Genomic DNA, 22,271 nt, shown 5'->3' on the forward strand with positions numbered 1-22,271 from the left:
AACCACCATAGACGACCTCTCATCCAATCTAGATAGAGGCCTGCAGACGGATGTCATCATTCTAGATTTCTCCAAGACGTTTGATACTGTCCCACATAACGAACTTCTACACAAGCTGAGTGCATATGGAATCCGGGGTCAACTTCATACATGGATCCAATCATTCCTCTGTAAAAAGCTGATGACGGTCGTAGTTGAAGGTGAGCACTCCAGAGCTCTGCCAGTTGAATCCGGAGTGCCCCAAGGGACTGTACTAGGTCCCCTATTATTCCTTTGCCATGTGAATGACATGCCAGATGCTGTTAAATCAACAATACGTCTCTTTGCTGACGACTGCCTATTGTATAGGGTAATCCGCAACACTAAGGACCACATAACCCTTCAGCATGACCTACAGAACCTTGAAATCTGGGCCCAGTCATGGGGTATGCGTTTCAACGCTAAAAAATGATATGTACTACGTGTCAAACCAAAATCTTCACACTTTTACCAACTAGACGGTATCTTCCTCCAGGAAGTCAATAACAACCCGTACTTGGGACTGACTATATCTTCTGACTTGAAGTGGGGAACCCACATCGATAACATATGCAAAAGGGCCAGCTCGATGTTAGGATTCATTCGTCGAAACCTCTACCACTGTCCTCCAAGAACCAGGAAATCAGCCTACATCGCTCTTGTCCAATCAACACTGGAATACGGAGCCATCATTTGGGATCCCTTCCTCAAGTCCGACATCGACAAACTTGAAATGATCCAGAGAAAGGTAGCTAGGTTCATCACAAGAGACTACAGGACAAGGACCCCAGGCCACGTCACACAGCTGTTAAAAAACCTAGAACTCCCATTACTTCAAGAACGTCGGAAAGATTTGAGGCTCACATTCCTCTTTAAGGTGGTTGAGGGGCTGGTACCAGCCATACCTCCTGATAAATATTTAAAACCCATTAGAAATAAGCGTCGGATAACACCTAAAACATTCACAAACTTTAATACAATAAACATTGTTGAAAACTCTGCTACTTCCAATGCCAAGTGCTTCACAGTAAACGTCGCGAAAACGGTCACTCACAACCACTCATTTTTTTTATCAGAACTGTGATAGACTGGAATAAACTTTCTGATAATCAAGTAACATCGCCATCTGTGGAAACATTCAAAGCCCGCCTCCACAGTGATTAGTTTTATTAAGCGCTCCTCCTCATCCGTCGATTAAGTGCCATTAAAATACAGATGTGACGTCATCCTTTGATGTTGGAGTACCATTATTTCAAATAATCGTACGAGCAATGTGCCAAGCTTAACTTGGTAAAATATTGAACTCGAGTGACGTATTTAATTCATTGCAAAGCACGTGCAAGTGTCTGTATTTTATGTTGTTTAATGGTCTCCAGCTTAAGACATTGCGTAATATATTGTAAAAACATTCGGGCCTCACGGCCCTCATGTTGTTACAATATATTACTTTGTCTCGCTCTCGACCATTAAACAATACGTAGTGGTAAATTCGATGTACCCACACAGATACAGACAGATAATAACATTCGAGAGTGCGAGATTCTTCGGGTAAAAGAGACCGGTAATTCAAGAATAAATCGTAAGAGTAGCCTCCCCTTAGTTGCTGAAGAAAAAATTTGCAAGTGAAGTCGGACGTTTTAGTTTTAGAAAAGTTTTTCAAAGTTAAAATGTCAAGGCAACCTAATTTACTACCCGAAGGATTTCCCGATCCAGACGCCGTCTTTGCATCTTGGTATCCGATTATCATCGCTATTGTATGTGGTGTCGTTTATGCCATAAGGTATTATAAATAGGCCAGTAGCCTACATAAAATTATTTCTTCCGTCGCCATTATTTATTGTCAGTCGTCAATCCCCCTTTTCATAATTCATTCATGCTTGTCGGCGAAGGGTTTTTTTTTCATTGACGTGTCACCCAAGTCTTGGCCAATCCATTGGGGCAGAAAAATTATAGAAAAAAGGGTCAATCATACATTTAAAGACATTTATAAATAAAGATATTATATATATGATGTTCAACAAATGGATAAAATAAATAAATAAATAAGTTATTATAATACTATATTAATAAGGGCAAAAATTGTTTGAAAACACAGTGGAGGATACCTTGAAAAAGGTGAAGGGTGGGGGCACACCTTTTCAATTGATTTTTCTTAGAAAAAAAAACCTGTTGAAGCACAGGAGTTGGAATTTAACAGTATTTTATACTGTTGTAAAAATAGACTAGGCTACTTATATATCACTTATTGTTATAAATACCCATCCACGTACAGGCTACGATGGCCAAAGTAGCAGCTAGGTAAACATGCAGTACAGGATAAAAGAATATAACTAAATATAAATGCAATCTACTTCTACAATCCAAATACAATTTTTTGGGGGTTTGGACGGCTGAATGGTTAGCATGTGCGCGCTGTATCAAGGTCTGTCATTATGTCAACTGGCGGGGTTTCGAACGTGACAAGTAGTAGGGTCGCCCCTCCAACCTTGTTTTTTTATCCAGGTCCTCCGCTTTCCTCCCACTGCTAAAGACCCTGACACGCAAGTTAATTATTGAAATAAAATTGAACCATGTGTTACTCCCACAATGACTTAGTTTGTGTCGAGAGGACCTTAAACCCCATTTTTCTCTCTATGCTTGAATATTGTCAAGATATGTCACTCTAATCCAAGACGATAGAATAAGTAAGGGCCGGAACAGAGCACACACAGTCTTTTATTAAAAAACCTCTGCACATGCAGATTTCTCCTAGACCAATAAACGTCATTTAATAAACAGACTGATCCATTATGGCACATGGTGAACCAGCTTACGTTTACAACAATACAATTAAAAAAACAAAAAAAAAACAGGAATGCAATGCCTGTTGAACCCTCGATTTTACATGTAATCGCTTTTTGGGTATTTTTTTTTTTTTTTTCAACTATTCACAATGTCAGGCAATCTATACACTGCTGATTCACTCGGATATATTTTTCTTCAATCTGATTGTTTCAATTTGTATAAATACTCCCCCAAAACAATATCATACATGTAACCACTTGTTTCCAAAAATTACATTATTTACGTCAGCCAAGCTCTGTCACTGCCTCCATTTGGTGATGTCACACAAAACAGATGCAACTATATATCTTTAATCAGTTCATTTAAAACTCCAAGCCTCGATAATTGCATGGACCATGATAATTGTACCGCCCTTCTCCCAGGCCTTAAAACTTAAACTCATTGATAAACTTCAAAAGGTCCAAAACTCTGTGGCACAATTAATTTCTCGAACAACACGCTCAGTTCTAATTACATGTAATTGTATCTAAATAACAATTTTTATTTAAATATATTTTATCATGTATGCTCTTTGTTATCTCATTTTATTATGCAAATTTCATATTGTCATGCTCTATAATATGTCTTTGTAAAGTGCATATGAGCACATTTATGTGGCCGTTGTGTGCTATAGAAATACTACTACAATAATAATAATAATAATATTCATGGTCCATTAAACTCCTATTTTTTTAAATATTTTTTTAGACAATATTTACGAGGACCAAAATGTCAGGGTACGGCTGATTTGAAAGGTAAAACAGCCATTGTTACTGGTGCTAACTGTGGAATAGGCAGACCTATAGCATTGGATCTGGCTTGTAAAGGTCGGTATTATATATGAAATGAAGTTTAACGTCCTATTGTTCTGCTCCGACTGGGTTAATGAAGATGGGCATACACCACACAGTGTGCTATGAGGGAAATTTTGCCCAGACAGCAGAGCCATGGCCTACTTTTATGTAATTCCAACTGCCAAGCGAATTTTTACATGCATGATATTTAATTAAACCAGTGTTGAAATCAGTTTGTGTCGCAATGCCTTTTATTTTTTTCATTGTTTACTGTCAAACAATAAAAGTAGTGCAGCTTTATGGTTAAGTGCTTTTATTTTCAGATATACATGTATATAATTCTCTTATATTTTTTTAAAACTAAATATCACTTTAGCATATTCTGCTATAAGGCTGGTGTCAGTATTGTTACCTTACCTAACAACTTTATGGAGTGGAATTCACAATATAATTTTTACTCTTAGAGTCTTAATCTAGTCCTAGTAATGCTTATACATGTACATGTGTGCTTACTTTTGTGCATATACACTTGGCTATTTACACTTGAATAATTCTTCCTAACAATGACTTGTTTCTTAAATATTGTACATGTACATGTAGTTTGAAATTTAATTTAGTCTTGGTCAACCAGAACCGCATAGTCTTCAACGTACGGAGGGTCTAGGACACATGTGTAACTTGGAGTTTGCAATTCTGTCAATTCAGGGCGTTCCGGAATGACAATCGAGCACCCCCATAATTCTTTCATTATTATAAACCAACCTGAATCGTGACGACGAATTAGGATTAATTAAAAAACATAAATATGGCCCATGAAGAGAGAAATTTTACAATAAGAAAAATTAGGAATGTTGGATATTGAACTGGCGATGCAATCCAATGGATTTTCTGAAATGGCATGCTAAAATTAATTTCATGGGGGCGTCAACATTTTGTTTTAGGAATAGTTACCTCCCTTTAGACTTTGTTTATGATAATGTAAAAGACCGAATAATCTAGCCAGTGACCTATTATTCTCAAATGTTGACAACGCATCCACACTAATTTATATTTTGCTTTATTTCCATAGTTACTTTTAATTTACTGTGATTTATTTTTATATTTAAGGCAGATGGTTTTGCACACACTGTAGAATCATAAGGCCTGTTCTCTATGCAATCACATGTAGTTAGTATCCATATTTATTTCAGGAGCTCGAGTTATAATAGCTTGTAGAAATTTAACAGCAGGAGAAGAGGCTTTGGCCAGCATTAAAAAGGAAAGTAGAAACGAGAATATTGTGTTAATGAAGTTAAATTTAGCATCTTTTGTGTCCATCAGAGAATTTGTGAAAGAGTTCAAAGAAAGTAAGTGTTTTGTTATACAGAAATGAAAAATTTGAATACGTTTTTATACACCCCCCATAGAGATATGATCGTATATTATTGTGACCTCTGTCCATCGTCCACAATTACTTGTGAACAATCTACAGACTACATTTATCATCCGATCGTTTTAAAATTTATATATGTTGTTTACATTGGTGAGACAAAGAAGCTTATTTTGTTTCAATGATTTCTGTTAATTACTTCTATGGCCCTTGTTTCACCTTGTAGAACTTTGTGAGTGCTCTAATGACAAAAGTTATCAAACCTGTATATAATTTATCTGAATTAGTAGAACACACCTCAAGAAACTTATAAGCTTTATTAAAACTACTCAAAAAAGTGAAATTGATATCAGTGTCATGTAAATGCTCCCATTACCCAAGAAAAATAAATATTCGACTTCCTGGATGGAAAAATAAATATTCGACTGCCAGGATGATTTAGCTGCTGGCAACCTATCTTTTTCAAGTTATTCAAATTCATCTTTTAGTATTCAATATGGATGAATTTAAACTAATGGAATTTGATCTGTTTGCTCATCTGTGAAATAATTATTGATATTTTAATTAAAATCACATGAATATTAAACAGATGTCATATTGTCTAGGGGTCAAATTCAAGTAATTTTTCAAGGTTATTTGAACTGATTTTTTACTATTTGTTAATCAATGTCAAATTAAAAACTAATGGAATTTAATCTGTGAATTATTTACTTCCATGAAATCAACTGATATTCAGAAATAAACAAACAAATCAAGAAAATATAGCCAAAAACAGTTTAAAAATTTATCATTTAAGTTGAATCAAATATAATAAATAATATCAACAGTTTGACTATTAGACTGTTCAGTACAACTGTAACCAAAACACAACACAATATCCAAATTGTCCAATGACCAAGAATTTTTATACGCCCACATTTTCATGTGGACGTATATTGTCGTCACCCCTGTCCGTCCATCCACAATTGTTTGTGAACAGTCTACAGGTCACAATTTTTATCCGATTTCAATGAAACTTGAAATATAGGTTTATCACCCTAAGATCTCGGTTCCTTTCGATATTGGCATGTATCGGACTGTAACTTCATGGATTATGGCGCCTGATTGTACGAAAAAACACGTTTTTAGCTTTTGAACACTGTAGAGGTCACAATTTTTATCCGATTTGATTTAAACTTGAAATGTATGCTTATAACCCAAAGAAACTTGTTGAAACTTGAAATGTAAGTTTATAACACAAAGATCTCGGTTCCTTTCGATATTCGCGCATATCGGACAATAACTTCCTGAATTATGGCCCCTGATTGTACGAAAAATCACGTTTTTAGCTTGTGGACCCTATAGAGGTCATAATTTTTATCCGATTTAAAAAACCTTATTATAATATCAACGTTACACCCTAAGGACGACTGAATTCGTATTTCGTGAAAATCGGCCCAAAATTGACAGACAAAATGGCCGCCGTTCGTTCTCAAATAGCGTAAAAAACATGGTATATCAAGGTTGTGGACCCTATAGAGGTCACAATTTCTTTCCGATTTTATTGAAACTTGAAATGTAAGTTTATAACACAAAGATCTCAGTTCCTTTCGATATTCGTGCATATCGAATTGTAATTTCCTGAATTATGGCCCTTGATTGTAGGAAAAATCACTTTCTTGTTAGCTTGTTCTCTATCCATCTCTCGAAAATGTGGGCGTATCCTGCCTGGCAGCCGCTGGTTTGTGTTCTTTGTGAACGATTTTTTATGCCATGTGACCAAGAAATGATATATTTTTTTCCTGTTATTTGTTCTCAGATTAAAGGGAGGCAGACTACCATTAAATTTCACCATCTCGCAAATCCACAAATTGCAGTTTGTCTATTTGCAGAAATTCTCTATCTCTCTTTTCTCCCCTTTTGCATAGCCATTTTTATTGAATATTTGGTCTAGAATGAGAAAAGAGGGTTTTGGTAAATATTCATGCTTTAGAGACGGAAGGATAACAGAGATAAGATGTTGATAACAGTGATACCGGTAGTAGCATGGTTTTAGTATGCTACTTCAGGTTTATGTATCTCAAAATTTCATTGGTCGACCTTATACAAAATCTAGAGCAAACATGACCATTTGTTGCTCTGTCTGTAGTGAAAAGCATTCAGCCCAACGAAGATTTGAGGAAAAGTTGAAGCCGGCAAAGGGACAGAATCAACAGTGAAGTGTACATGTAAATGGGGAAATTAATAGTGGTCTACCCCCGATTATCTTTTTCATGTGCTAGTTATCTTTTCCTGATGATATATATATATTTTATTTACCACAGAGGAATCACGACTAGATCTGCTGGTCAACAACGCTGGTGTTATGATGATGCCATTTATGGAAACTGAAGAAAATTTTGAAATGCAATTTGGAGTGAATTATCTAGGTATGTGTTACTTTTAAAAAAGTTATGAAATAACACTTTTTTAAAAAAACATCCACCTATCTGCAAAATATATTTGGACTGTCTTTATTTATCAAAAGTTGTATAATCCACTCCCACTTAAAGAGGTAAAATTTGTCAAGTTTCTCATGATTTTCCATCCTGGTTTCCCCTTGTTGGTGGTGCAGTATGGAGTCCTGGCACACAAAAATGTCTAGTTATTCGGATGGGCAAAAAAAGAAACCTTGACTTGGGATTCAATGAATAGTTGATAGAGACAAGTAGGAACGTAAATCTTGATTCATTTCATCACTTTCCGGCGTGGTTTCCCCTTGTCTGTGCAGGACGAGGGCCTGACAAGGACAGCTGTCTAGTCATTCGGATGGGACAAAAAACCGAGGTTCTGTGTAAACATTGGCATGTACGTGACAGATCCCTTGGCAGTTCGAAATCAATATATGAGTAGGCTGTAGCACCACTGTCAGGCAAAATTTTCCTAATAGCACACTGTATAGCGTAACACGTCTTCATTAGCCCAGTTGGTGCAGAACAGTAGGACCCCATTTCATTTCATTTCAGCAAGTTTACAAAAACAGTACTGGATGACTTTTATTCTGGGTTTCAAAATGTGTAACTGTTGTATATTCTGCTTCATCTTTGTCTAACCAAAGACATTTCTTTATAACTTGTGTTCAGTAATCAACCTACCAATAAAAACCCTTGATACAGAAAATTGATGAAAATGTTTGGAATGGCTTTGGTTATCAAAACATTTGATTGGTTGTCTATCAATGTCAAGGGTATTGTCTTTTGATTAGAATTGATTAAAATAACACATGCATTATTTTACAGGAACTTTCCTGTTGACAGAGTTATTATTAGATGTGTTGGTGAAGACAGAGGGCGCTAGAATAATTAATACGACAGCTGCTGCGTATAATCTGGGAGAAGTAAATTATGACGATATCAACCTAGTTAAAGATTATTCCCCGGGGAAAGCATATGCACAGAGTAAATTTGCTCTTACGTTATATTCTGTGCACCTAGCAGAAAGACTGAAAGGTTAGTGCTTTAATTATGGGTTCGCGAAGTCTGGGGGTGCGCAGGAAAATATCAAGTAAATCTGTATTTTTTTGCTGATATTCCGACAGTGGATTTCAGTAGCTCATATCAGAATCATATTAATAGGAATGTTGACCATCTGGTTATGGGTTGAGGTTTCTGATCAGAATAGATATTAAGAAAACCCATGTTAGGGTTTATGAAAGGCACAAACCTTAAGGCATAAAGCTGGAAATATGGGAAATGTGACAAAGGCACAAACCTTAAGGTCAAATGCTCTGAATATGGGAAATGTGACAAAGGCACACACTCTAAGGCCTAACGCTCTGAATATTGGAAATGTAACAAAGGCAAACACCCAAGGCCAAAATGCTCTGAATATGGGAAATGTGATAATTGCACACACCTAAGGCCTAAAGCTTTGAATATTGGAAATGTGACAAAGGCACACACTTTAAGGCTAAACACTCTGAATATGGGAAATGTGACTGATCAAAGAAAATACATATGTGGGCTGTCTCGTTAGATTTGTAAAATGAACCAACAGGGTCCATGAGTATATAAAAGGTTGTCCGTGAAAACATTTCTAGGGAGAATTCATTTTTCACCATGATAGAGATGAATTAGAGAAGAAACTTTAGGGTTATGTTAGAGACTTAAAATGATAACAATATTAATTACAATTTCAAATTTCTGTTTTGTTTTGATTTATTAGACTGAACACCACTGTACACATCCATTGTTCTTGTCTCTAACTGTTGTTACTTCCCTTTTAATGCGCATTGGTCGTGTAAGTTCATCTAGATTTTCAAATGTGGTTTCCCCTGGTCAGTGGTGTAGGACGGAGGGCCTGACAAGAACAACTGTCTAGTCGTTCAGATGGGACGAAAAACTGAGGATCCGTGTATACATTGACATGCACATAAAAGATCCCCTGGCAGTTGGAATTCGATAAAAGAGTAAGCCATAGAGATGCTGCCCAGGCAAAATTTCCCTCATAGCACACTGTATAGCGTATGCCCGTCTTCATTAGCCCAGTCAGAGCAGAACAGTAGGACGTTCTAAACCCCATTTCATTTCCCTTTTAATGCACCCACTTTGATATTTGACAAAATGACGTCTTTATTACAGATTCGGATGTTAATGTTTATGTTGTGAATCCTGGGATTGTTAATTCTAACGCTCATCGTCACATGCCGTTCCGAACAAACTCTTTCCTCTCATTTGCATTTTATCTACCGATGTATTTTTTGATGAAACTACCGGAGGATGGAGCTCAAACCGCTATATTTTGTACGTCTGCTGAATCGGTTGCCAAGGATACAGGAAAATTGTATAAGTAAGTCATACTGTATTATCTTATTTTTATTCTTAAATCGAGTGGTTCAGTGAGTATGTGCTGGCTGACCAATCGGGACATCACTGGATCGATACTGATAATGGCAGAGAAAGTACCTCTGGTTTACCCTTGTCACTGGTACAGGATATGAAGGCCAGGCAAGGAACAGTCTAGTCATTCGAATAGGATAAAAAGTAAGGTCATTTGAACCCTTAAGAATTATAAAATTGTAGGCAGAAACATCTCTGTCCATGTAAATTTTCCATCATATCACACTGCATATGATGGCGCAGAAAAGTAGGAAGTTAAACAATGTTTCATTTCTCTTTAAGACTACAGTTGACTTATTATATTTAACAATAATAAATCATCTTATATAGCACTAAATTATGTCCACTGGTCATTTCTTAGCACTTCACAGTGAGGTCATCTATTTGTTCTTACACAAATATTTGGTAAACAGATGTATCTTTAGTTAGTGTTGTTTTAACACTTGAAAATAGAATTGTCGAGTGCATCTGTTGAGGAAACTCATTCCATAAATATGCACCATGAACTGGCAAAGAGTATTTTCCATACAATTTATTATATCTGGGAACCGAAATCAATGTTTTATCTGCTATAGTTGACTTGTTGTATTTCATAGAGATTATAAGACTATAGTTATGTTTAGTAGAGATTATAAGACTATAGTTGTTATGTTTTATAGAGATTATAAGGCTATAGTTTATAGGGATTATAAGACTATGTTTTATAGAGATTATAAGGCTATAGTTTATTATAGGGATTATAAGACTATGTTTTATAGAGATTATAAGGCTATAGTTTATTATAGGGATTATAAGACTATGTTTTATAGAGATTATAAGGCTATAGTTTATTATAGGGATTATAAGACTATGTTTTATAGAGATTATAAGGCTATAGTTTATTATAGGGATTATAAGACTATGTTTTATAGAGATTATAAGACTATAGTAGTTATGTTTTATGGAGAGTATAAGACTATAGTTTATTTGTTGTATTTTGTAGAGATTTAGCCGAATGTAAATTAGAAGATTCTGTGTGTAATCTGGAAGCTGGAGAGAAGCTATATAAACAATCTCTCATCTGGACGAACATGAAACAACAGAAGAAGATCATCCTTGAAACAGAATTATAAACATTTTACACAGTTGATAATACACTTTCAATATTTTATGTAATAACAAACCCTAAATGTCCATTTCTTGGTGAAACTTTATTGGTCAACATTTTTATTCTATTAAATCAAATTCCATTGCCAAATTGTAATGTTTACGCTATAAAAAATGTCTTCAGTCATTATTTCATCATCAAAATTATCGAATTCAAGATTTTTGAATTTGAGCAACAATTCTTTAATATGTAAATGATGAAATTTTTGGCTGTTATAGACTAAGTTTTTGTAAAATATTTTTGTTACTTTGTTGATAAGACAGAGGTGATGATAATGCTAGGTTCCCACTATCACGCTTCGTGCTGTGATTGAAATCGTGGTTTTAATTCTCGAGTAACTGTGTTGATTCTCTCATGTCTTATCATATATCAGTTGTAGCAATCGTGTTGATCATATCTACAAATAGCAGATCGTGGACTAGCGGAAACCTAGCGTAACTCAAAGGTGATATTTGTCTCAATATAACTTACATAAACTATAAATTATGGTGGTTTTTATTTAGTTTTATAACCATATTGCCTCTGTTGTGTTCAGAGATTATATTGTAAATACTGAAGTAAATATAGATATTGTTGAATATTGTAGATTCCATTACTCTATAGATATTGTAGAATATTATAGAGTTGTTCTCGATGTACGTTTAGTCTTCCAGAATAGTTATATATAGACTGTCACATGATACCATATAAAAAGGATGCTTAATTCAGCCTTTATTATTAAAAACAAAAATTTATATAGAAAAGGAAATTGTTTCTCTTCTGCTGCTATGCGTGTATACATGTATAATCTTTAAGTGGCATTTATTTTCTGTTATGGGTATATACTTTTAATTATTAGTATGATAGTCACACATTTAGTCATTTATTTCAAGCAATTTAGTCACTGATATCAAAATTATTTAAAATACCACTAGAAGGTCAACTAGACCTCAAATTTAAATTTGATGTCCCAGGAGGAATTAGAACTTTAACTGGTATAGTCTACTTTTTGCTATGGCTTGGAAAATCAAAGGTGAACAAGACCACAAATTGGATTTTGTTGTCCCAGAGGAATTAGAATTTCAACTGGTTTCGTTAACTGGTACAGCCTACTTTTTGCTATGGCTTGAAAAATCAAATATTTATTTGATTTAGATGAAACATAAAATCTCTTAGATTATTTTACTGCCCAAATATTGTTTGAATTAGAATAAATAGATTTGAATTAGAATTAATGCTGTTACTTTATTGAGATTTTTTTTATACAAATATATTTTTCTTTTGATATTTTCTGCTTTTGCATTTGTAAATATTGTTTCTTTCTTTTTTTTTGATACTGCATTTATGCTAATCATTCCATGGTCTTGGGGCATTCTTGAATAAACCTACTTAATGTACACTATGCTTTATAGATTTTGAACGTGTAAAAAAACATACAATTAGCCTTAATTTTAAAACTAAACTACCCATGCAGGCCCTTCCGAACGAAATTTGTATGGGGTTGGGAGGGGAGCTGCAGGGAAAAAATTTCTAAAGGCTTTTCCTAGGGATAATTATTAACTAAGGAAGCCATATTTGCAAATTAATCTGGTGGTGCTTCCCAGATTATGACAGGCCTGTCGTGTAATTATTGGGGTGGTGCTCCCCCGATTCTGACAGGCCTACCATGTAATTACAAATCCCTGCATTCTTTCTTTTCATACTTAATTTTAAAACTAAACTACCCATGCAGGCCCTTCCAAACGAAATTTGTATGGGGTTGGGAGGGGAGCTGCAGGGAAAAAATTTCTAAAGGCTTTTCCTAGGGATAATTATTAACTAAGGAAGCCATATTTGAAAATTAATCTGGTGGTGCTTCCCAGATTATGACAGGCCTGTCGTGTAATTATTGGGGTGGTGCTCCCCCGATTCTGACAGGCCTACCATGTAATTACAAATCCCTGCATTCTTTCTTTTCATACTTAAATTTAAGATAAATACGTGTATTATTGTTTTGTAAAATCCTGAATTTTAAATTGATACACTCCATATACATGTCACCTGAAAATTGAACAGGTATATTGTAGAATTTCTGTCTCAAAAAGATTCAGAAATAAATATAGCAATAATATCTGTAACTCCAAATCATATTCCGGGGTATAAGTTTGATATGGCGATGACATGATAACACTGATATTTCTAAATAGACTAGATGGAGTCTATAGATCGAGTGAACATTTAAGAAAAAGATGACAACATACTGATCCTTTCCAGGGGGTTGGATGGCTGAATGGTTAGCGTGCGCGCGCTGTATCATAAAGTCTGTCATTGAGTCGACTGGCGTGGTTTCGAATCCCCGGTTTTACGTGACAAGGAGAAGGGTCGCCTGTCCAACCTCGTGGGTTTTCTCCGGGTCCTCCGGTTTCCTCCCACTGCTAAAGACCCCTACACGCAAGCGAATTATGTAAATAAAATTAAACCGTATGTTAATCCCGAAATGACCTAGTTTGTGTCGAGTGGACGTTAAACCCCATTTCTCTCTCTCTCTATTGGTAATTTATATGACAGCCACCTAATGAATCACTCCATTCCCTGTCCAGTTTATGGCCTTATTTATTATTATTATTATATGTGTATTGTAATGTATATGTTTGTTGGTTGTGGGTAATATACAGAAAAAAACTCTGATTGTTGAATTTATCAGTATGTAATTTAAAGCAGTTATCCCAGATAAATTTACTATATTTGATTTACTAAATCATCCGGCCAGATGTGAAAGCTATGATGATGGTAAGAGAGTGTCTCAATTCAACAGTAGAATTAGGAAGAGGAGTGTTACATAAGCTAAGCCTGTTCCTCAATCTCATTCAGATATCTGAATATAAAATATTCTAAAAAAAAAACAAACAGTAGAAATAAGTGAAGTTATCCAATTAAGCCTATCTAGCTAAGGCTTGCAAATGACCTAGTATTTTATGATAGACAGGCTATTTGGGTTTTTCACATACATTTTGTCTTGAATTTGCACACGTAAAGGGTTCCCTGTGAAATCTGGGACTGCATCTTTAAAACTTGGGACCCTGCCTTTAAAACCTGGGACACTGCCTTTATAAAACATAATATTATTGATTGCAAGATTTTATGAATGAATGATTTATCAATACTATAACTATATATCTTGAGTTGTGATACAAGAACTGAGGTTATTGTAGAATCTAAAAATATTTGTAGAATTGTTTTTATTTCATGTAGATAGATCGTAATAATGACTACGCAATTTAAATTAGAATATTTATAGTAGCTAAGAAAAATGGAAGGTTGTGTTGATTATTTTTATTTTCAAATGTATTATATATACATGATGTATCTTAGAATGAATTATGAAAAATCTGAATAATTTGTGTGAGATTAAGAGTTTGATTGGCCTCTTTTATCAGAATCATATAATTATCTCAGATTAATAATAATAAAAACTTAGATAATTCACTCCTTTTATTAGAATTATATAATTTACTTCAGATTATTATAGTAAATTATGAGTAATTTGAATAATTTGTGTGACAATAGAATGTAGACTGCCTACTTTTATCAAACTCATGATTTACTTGAGATTACTATCGTAGTCCTTTTATCAAAATCGTATGATTTAGTTGAGATTAATATCATAGTACTTTTAGTTTTATAAAAAAAAATTCAGATAATTTCATTGATCATCTGTTTGATGAAAATGTTCATTTAATTGAATTGTCTTTTTGATAAAATAATTTTATTTGATATTTGTGTATTTTCTGTAATTCTGTGAGGAAATAAACCAAGGTCCCTTTACAGCTGGAATTCGATAAAGGGTGCTGGTAGGTGTGGGGGCTCAGTGAGTAAGGCGTTCGTTCACTAACCAGGAGTTCCTCTGGATTAAATGTGGTTTTTGCTTGGAGGAGGACAGGGACACTGGCAAAAATTCTGTCTAGTCTTTCTGATAGTATGATAAAATTGAAGTCCTGTGGATTTAAAAGAACCCTTGACTGATGGAATTGAAAATAAGAGTAGGCTGTTGTGCTGTTATCTGTTTACTTGTTCAGATAAAGAAGACTTTTTATATGTGGATAAATAAGATCAAGATTTAAACCTGTGTTTGCTGTGTATTTTAAAGGGCGTATGGCTCTAGTTTTTTTAACCTTGAAATAGACAAAAATGGTTCTAAAAGCACATATTAATGTTATGAATGTATGTAAAGATTTATATTCAATTTTTGAAAAAAATCGGTGAAATATGTGAATAGTTCAAATTGAACGCCAGTCGCTTTAACTGTGCGTTCTACACGTTTTATAATTAATTATTTTGTTGTTGTGAATCGGCCTTTACTAATTACTTCTGCATTGTGTTATTACAAAATGGCACCCGAAACCAGAGTACACGACTCGTCCGTACTGATTATAAAATGTTGTGTCTTAAATATTGGATATTAAAATTCTATAGTTTCACGGCAAGATAACAACATAAATATTCATTGAGATTAATCTATATTGAATTCTAATTCATGTTTTCGAATATTATGAAAAATATTGAGTTAGAGACTTAGCTCCTTTAAACTTAGTACATATTTTGTGTAGAGAATACTCCATTTATAAACCTACGGTACATATTTTGTGTGGAGAATATTCCATATACCACATATTCTTTATAAAGAATATTATTATTATTATAGTTATTATTAACACCTGTATCGGATCAATCATCACAAATACATGCTATACAAAAAAATCTAGGTGACAAAAATAAAATACACCCTGATTACTTATAAACGTTCACAAATATTCTACAGATGTTTTAACAAAAACCATATTACCAGTATTATAATTATCACATTTCGTGTTGAACTTAAAAGTTATGTGTGATTGGAGCGAAGCAGAATGGATTTGTTTTAAATTCAGTGTCGGCTAATTTTGAAATTGATATAATATGTGTTAATATTAGTTAATATGTTTTTTTGTGTGAACCAAAGACATTTCCCTTTTCAGTCCTTTTTGTGTAAATAAATTGCAATTGCAAGCTGAGGGAGCTCAATAAAGTGATATTAGGTTTTCTAGGGGAACATAAACTAGTTATTACCCTGAATAATTTATATTTATGTACATATACCCTGGCAGTGAGTCTGGACAGTATCCATGGTAGGATGGGGCGGGACTGTGATAGTCAGGGCAGTATCCATGGTAGACTTGGGCAGGGTCACAGGGAGGACTGTGATAGTCTGACCAGTGTCTGTGGTAGGCAGGGTCAAAGGGAGGGAACTGTGATAATTTGGTCAGTATCCTTGGTAGTCTGGGGCAGGGATAATTGAAAAGATTATGATAGTTTCCTTGGTAGTCTGGGGCAGGAACTGTGATAGTCTGGGGAAGGGTCAAAGGGAGAGACTGATAGTCTGGGGCCGGGTCACAGGGAGGGACTGTGATAGTCTTGGGCAGGGTCAAGGGGAGGGATTGTAATAGTCTGACAGTGTCCGTGTTAGGCAGGGTCAAAGGGAGGGACTGGAATAGTCTGGCAGTGTCCGTGGTAGTCTGGGACAGGATCTGTGATGGTTTGGTGCAGAAATTGTAGTAGTCGAGCAGTCAGTCAGAAATGTCTCGGGTTCGAAACATGCTTGTTCTCGTCTGTCATGGGTGATGATGAAGCCAGGGCTGTCAAGAGAAGTGTTGCCTTGTCATTTGATATATTGCCTCAACACGAAAGAAAGAGTGTGTAATGGAAAAGTATACCTGAAGATTTTAGAGGTAAGTTAAAATTAAGTATATTTTATACATCGTATTACTTGACCAGGCCCCAAGTTCACAAAGCATTGTTTGCCTTATTTTAACTAAACTATAGCCCTTTAAAAACTTTTGTTGTTTTAATGTATCCAATACATCAATCAGAAACTATGTGCAAAGTTTTATGTTTCTGGATCAAAGATATTTCTCATAAACACTGATTGAAAGTTGAGTAAATTCTTAACTGAAGTCTGGGGCCTTTCGTTTCAGACATATTGACCTTTTTTGACTGACTGGCAGCGAAACTGACCAACAGGAGAACTTAGTTTGGATTCAAAGAGATTAAAAAGAGGCCATGAACAGGTTTAATTTAAAATGGAATGAGGTTTAACGTCCTACTGTTCTGCTCCTATGCTGGGCTAATGAAGTCTGGCATACACCATACAGTGTGCTTTGAGGGAAATTTTGCCCGGGCAGCGGCACTATCGCCTACTCTTATATCGAATTCCAACTGCCAATGGATCTTTTACGTGCATTCCAATGTATACACGGGACCTTGTTTTTTCGTTTCATCCGAAGGACTAGACAGCTGTCCTTGTCAGGCCCTATGTCCTGCACCACTGACAAGGGGGAACCACGCCGGAAAATCTGGATGCACTTTCTCGGCCAATGCAGGGATCGAACACCCGACCTCCAGGCTAGCCACGTGATCCCCTGGTTTCATTTAAACAGTGATATATACAATACTACAATGTCAATGTGAAGGGGAGAATTTAGTCTACATTTCTTCCTGTATAAGAATAGGAAAGTTGGTCATAAAAATAATGGATTCCCTAAGTATTAGATAACAACCAAATGAAACTTACACATCTAGATCTTTAAACCTCCAAAATACAGCATTTAAACAGGATCCCTATATTTACATGTATATCTAATCTGTGTGATTTAATATTTTATTTCTGTTAAATATGTCTATTTAAAGTACAGATGTGATGTCGTCCTTTGATGTTGTACCATTATTTCAAATAATGGTATGGGCAATGTGCCAAGCTTACATTGTTTATACTAGTTGAAATATTGGACCGTCGTCGTGACGTATTTCATTGAAATGCATGTGCTGGATAGTGTCTGTCTTTTAAGTTGCTTAATATATTAATATAGCCCTCGTGCTAACACACTCATACAATGACAATATATTACTTAACGTCTCGCCCTCAACCATTAAACTAGGGGGGGGGGTGGATGGCCGAATGGTTAGCATGTGCGCGCTGTATCATAAAGCCTGTCATTGAGTCAACTAGCGTCATTTCGAATCCTGGGTTGTACATGGTTGTAGGATCGCCTGTCCAACCTCGTGGGTTTTCTCCAGGTCCTCCGGTTTCCTCCCACTGCTAAAGACCCCTACGCGCAAGCAAATTATTGAAATAAAATTAAAGCATATGTTAGTCCCGAAATGACCTAGTTTGTGTCGAGTGGACGTTAAACCCCATTTCTTTCTCTCTCTCTCTTAACCATTAAAACACACTTAATGTTGGGTTTGAAAGTGTCAGCAATGAGCTGCATGGTAATCAAGCAGATGACGTCAAAATGCATCTTACGTTGTCATGGTATTCGATCTTGTGGACAAGTGAGTTTACACAAATCAGTTACCGGTAAATTTTATAGAAAAACTTTATACAATACTATAAAAGATAAGTAATGAGATTTTCCACATCTTTGGCAGTATTTTATTTTAGTTTTGAATATTATTTTTTTTGTAAAGGTATATATTAATGATTTTATGAGATGATTTCGTGTTTTGTGTGTGTGTTAGAAATGTAGAAGGATTAGTTAGATGAGAGACTAATGTAATCTCTTGTCAACAACATAGCATCTTCGACTACAGTTTTTCTCTAACATCTTAATGTCAATATTGTTTTTACTAAACGTCTTAAAGTGGCCTTCCTGTTGAGTTTATGTAATGATTGTTTTGTTATCGGTATGTTTGTTTTTGTTATGATTTGCTTTATAATTGTTTTTGTTATGATTGTTTTATATCATTTTTTTAAGGATTGTATTTATGGTTGTTTTTATCTTATGATTGTTTTTATGGTTGTTTTTCTTGTGATTGTTTTTATGGTAGTTTTTTGTTTGTTTTTTTTGTTAGGATTATGTGTTGATTTTTGGGTGATTGTTTTTTTTGGGGGGAGGGGGGGCAGGAGGGCAGATGATCAAAGCCCAACTGCTTTACAACTATACTCAGGCCCAAGTTTAACAACAAGTTGGTTTTAAAAGGAGAGACACACTTTATTTTCAAAACAAATCTATCTGCACCTGACTCTAAAAGTAAACAAATTGTCTTTGTGTTCGTCATTTTTATCCGCTACAACATCAAAGTGAGAAAACATCTGAACTACAAAATTTTGTGTGGAATTATGCTGTTTCTTGATGGGGAAATATATACAGAAAGTTATAACTTTGTAAAGTTTTGTGTTTATTTCAGAGATCTATAGATTATTACTACATGAAGTTATGTAATTCTTATGAAAGGCAAACGCTTGAAACGCGTCCTGGATAAATCCTTTTTATATCCACACAGTCTTGTCAAGTTCGTTATCAGGGATTTTTTACTTTGATTTATCTTCAAGGAATGGTTCCTGTTTTTCCTCAGATGCATCAACGAGATCCAAACTTGTCTGTACTGTTATAGGGACTCTTCCGCCCTTCTTGGGATTGTTTATTATGGAAGAAAATGGTAATTAAGATTTTTTTGTGGTTAAAATTCCCTGAGATTTTCCAGCGTGTTTCCCCCTTGTCAGTGGTGCACAATGGAGGGTCTCGCAAAGAGTAGTGTCTAGTCACTTTGATGGGATGAAAAACTGAGGTTGGCATGCAGGTAAAAGACCCCTTGACAGTTGGAATTAAACATAAGAGTCGTCTATGGTGCTGCTGTCTGGGCAAAGTTTCCTGGACATCACCTGGTTTTCAAGCCAGTGCCTTTCTGAGCCACTGTGGCTCCCATGTCATTTCGGGGGCTTCATTGAAGTGTTTCTTGGGATTCATTGCTCATTTATTTGGAGCTTCTTGAATTCACATGAGGTTTGTGGTAGTCGAGCAGTACAGCATTATACTGTCATGGATGTCATGGTTTTGGATCCTGATGTAGGCCAAGATAAAACTTGAGGATTTTTTGACTTAATTCTCACTTTCGAGGGTGTAGGGCTGATCAGGCAAGTGTTGTCTAGTTGTTTGGATGGTACAAAAAAAAGGTCCACCTGTGTACCCACCAGAGTGCACGTAAAAGACACACCAGCAGTTTGAATTAGGAGCAAATTCTGCCATTCTGACAACATCTGTCATCCTCGCATTGCATCTGTAACCATAGTAATAAGATTTATTGTTAGTGTCATAATAACCGAAGTAAATTTTTAGACTACATTCCAATCCATTCTTGAATTTATATAAATATTGGCAAAATTATATTCCTACTTTGTACAGTGTTTTAGTTTTAAAGATACATTATGTAAGATTTAGATAAAGAGCTGGCTGTTCTTGCTATAATAGTTCAAAAATAGATAATGGAAAATGAATATATTGAAAATCTACATCAAATTACTTTATTCTGAGCCAAGTTATGAATGTTTGAAATTGTAACAAGTTGTTACCATTGCCATTACAAATAAAGTATCAATTGTCAGTCTAATTATTGAATGATGTCCATTTTAATGTTAACAGATTCTATGGCGTAGAGGGAGAGAGAAAAATGGGGTTTAACGTCCCCTTGACACAAACTAGGTCATTTTGGGACTAACATATGGTTCAGTGGGATAAATCCAGAGGACGCATAGAAAACCCATGAGGCCGGACAGGCGACCCTACTCCTTGTCCGATGATCTTAAAAGTTAATTTTTTATTTCTTCCTTGTTTTTAGTATTGATTTTCACTGTTTTATAAAAAAAAGGACTTATGCCCTAACATTGTAATTAATACACCTGAATTCTTTCGAACGCTTATGTTTCTCACTATAACATAGACCATTTAGTTGTATTTGTTTATTTTACTAAATATCACCGATATGGTTACTTGTATAGGTATTTCTCCTTCAATGAGTTTACATTTATATTTCACGTGGCATATAGCAGATCATGACCCGTACTAGTATTATGCAACGTTTGAGAAATATTCCTTCAAATTGTGAGTTTTCATTTTTGAGTGAAGTCTGTATCACTATAGGCCTGGAACTGTACAGCACAGCGGACGCTTACGGCTAGCCCCCGGATCCATTCACTTAATCTGATATATATGTTTGTTTGTAATTTCTGCGTATTGTGTCTTGTCCGTAAATTTGTTTTGTGTAATTGTTTGTGTGTGTTGCAGTCCCCCTGTATTTACTATTAGATATATCATTTGAAGCTAGAAAAAAGTATTGCAATAGACAGATAATGTATCTTTAAATTAAATTGTAAGTGCTTTCAGATGTATAACACCGTTTTTATTTACAGCCCATCGAGAGAGTGCCATTGTGTTGTTTTATACCGTGTTGATCTGTAACTAGAGACAATCATTATTTACTGTAATAACCTATCAAACTTTTTCCTTTTTAACATTTAGATTATAAGATATTGACATTAAAGGTGGTTTTGTAATTTAATTGTATAAAAGCTCTATTTTTGGAAAGCAATTGAAAATGACAGAATAATGGTAAATAGACTCCTGGGGAATTTTAAGTGGTTCATCATAATGTTTGGATCTGTTTGATTCTAGTTGAAAGTATAGGGGTCATATTTACAAGAACTAAAATAAATCAAGAATGCAGCCTTTTCATTAGCTAAGAGCTAAAATTTGGACTAGGATTTTTAACTCTCAACCAATAAAATGTTTGCATCATTAAACTATTTTAGTTTAAGCTTTCGTAAATAAGGTCTCAGTTCTATTTCAAAATCACCCAAATTTATGTTCTCTTACAGTGCATTTTGTCTTTACCATTATGTGTGGGGGAAGTGGTGCAGTAGGTAGGGAGTATAGTCTATTATCTTTACCATAGGTAGGGGATGTGGTATGATCGGTGTGGAGTATAGTCTATTATCTTTACCATCATATAAAGTGGAAGAGGGACAATCGATGGGGAGTATAGTCTATTGAGAGGGAAGTGAAACAATCTATGGATAGTATAGTCAGTTGAGTGGGAATTGGTACAGTCGATGGGGAGTGTAGTCTATTGAGGGGTAAGTGGTACAGTCGATGGGTAGTATAGTCTATTAAGGGAGAAGTAGTACAGTTGATGGGGAGTAAAGTCTTTTGTGGGGGAAGTCGTACAGTCGATGGGGAGTGTAGTCTATTGAGGGGGAAGTGGTACAGTCGATGGGTAGTATAGTCTATTAAGGGAGAAGTAGTACAGTCGATGGGGAGTATAGTCTTTTGTGGGGGAAGTGGTACAGTCGATGGGGAGTGTAGTCTATTAAGGGGTAAGTGGTACAGTCGATGGGTAGTATAGTCTATTAAGGGAGAAGTAGTACAGTCGATGGGGAGTATAGTCTATTGAGGGGGAAGTGGTACAGAGGATGGGAGTATAGTCTATTGTGGGGG

The 22,271-nt window shown here is 35.3% G+C and overlaps 2 protein-coding genes across 3 annotated transcripts in view; both read left to right on the forward strand.

Annotated features, from left to right (window-relative positions):
• The first annotated feature begins 1,617 nt into the window (after nucleotides 1-1,617).
• LOC126821882 (retinol dehydrogenase 12) lies at nucleotides 1,618-14,739 on the forward strand. The gene is made up of 7 exons (XM_050550468.2): nucleotides 1,618-1,798; nucleotides 3,550-3,668; nucleotides 4,826-4,981; nucleotides 7,308-7,412; nucleotides 8,262-8,471; nucleotides 9,603-9,810; nucleotides 10,843-14,739. The coding sequence occupies exons 1-7, from the start codon at nucleotides 1,686-1,688 to the stop codon at nucleotides 10,970-10,972; spliced, it is 1,041 nt and encodes a 346-aa protein (XP_050406425.1). The 5' UTR covers nucleotides 1,618-1,685; the 3' UTR covers nucleotides 10,973-14,739.
• Nucleotides 14,740-16,674: 1,935 nt separating this feature from the next.
• Nucleotides 16,675-22,271, forward strand: part of LOC126821881 (uncharacterized) — a 53,996-nt gene continuing 48,399 nt past the window's right edge. The window contains exon 1 of one of the 2 annotated variants that reach the window (XM_050550466.2): nucleotides 16,675-16,730. The gene's annotated coding sequence lies outside the window, so the exon portion shown is untranslated. Of the gene's footprint in view, nucleotides 16,731-19,120; nucleotides 19,441-22,271 lie in introns of those variants that run through there. The other variant, XM_050550464.2, reaches the window with a different exon arrangement.

Source organism: Patella vulgata, chromosome 5, assembly GCF_932274485.2.
Source record: "Patella vulgata chromosome 5, xgPatVulg1.2, whole genome shotgun sequence".
Lineage (NCBI taxonomy): Eukaryota > Metazoa > Mollusca > Gastropoda > Patellidae > Patella > Patella vulgata.

Coding starts and splice junctions, on each gene's coding strand:
- LOC126821882 (XM_050550468.2), top strand. CDS start 1,686: ATGTCAAGGCAACCTAATTTACTACCCGAAGGATTTCCCGATCCAGAC. Junction 7,413..8,261: donor ATTTGGAGTGAATTATCTAG/GTATGTGTTACT, acceptor ATTATTTTACAG/GAACTTTCCTGTTGACAGAG. Junction 9,811..10,842: donor GATACAGGAAAATTGTATAA/GTAAGTCATACT, acceptor TGTATTTTGTAG/AGATTTAGCCGAATGTAAAT.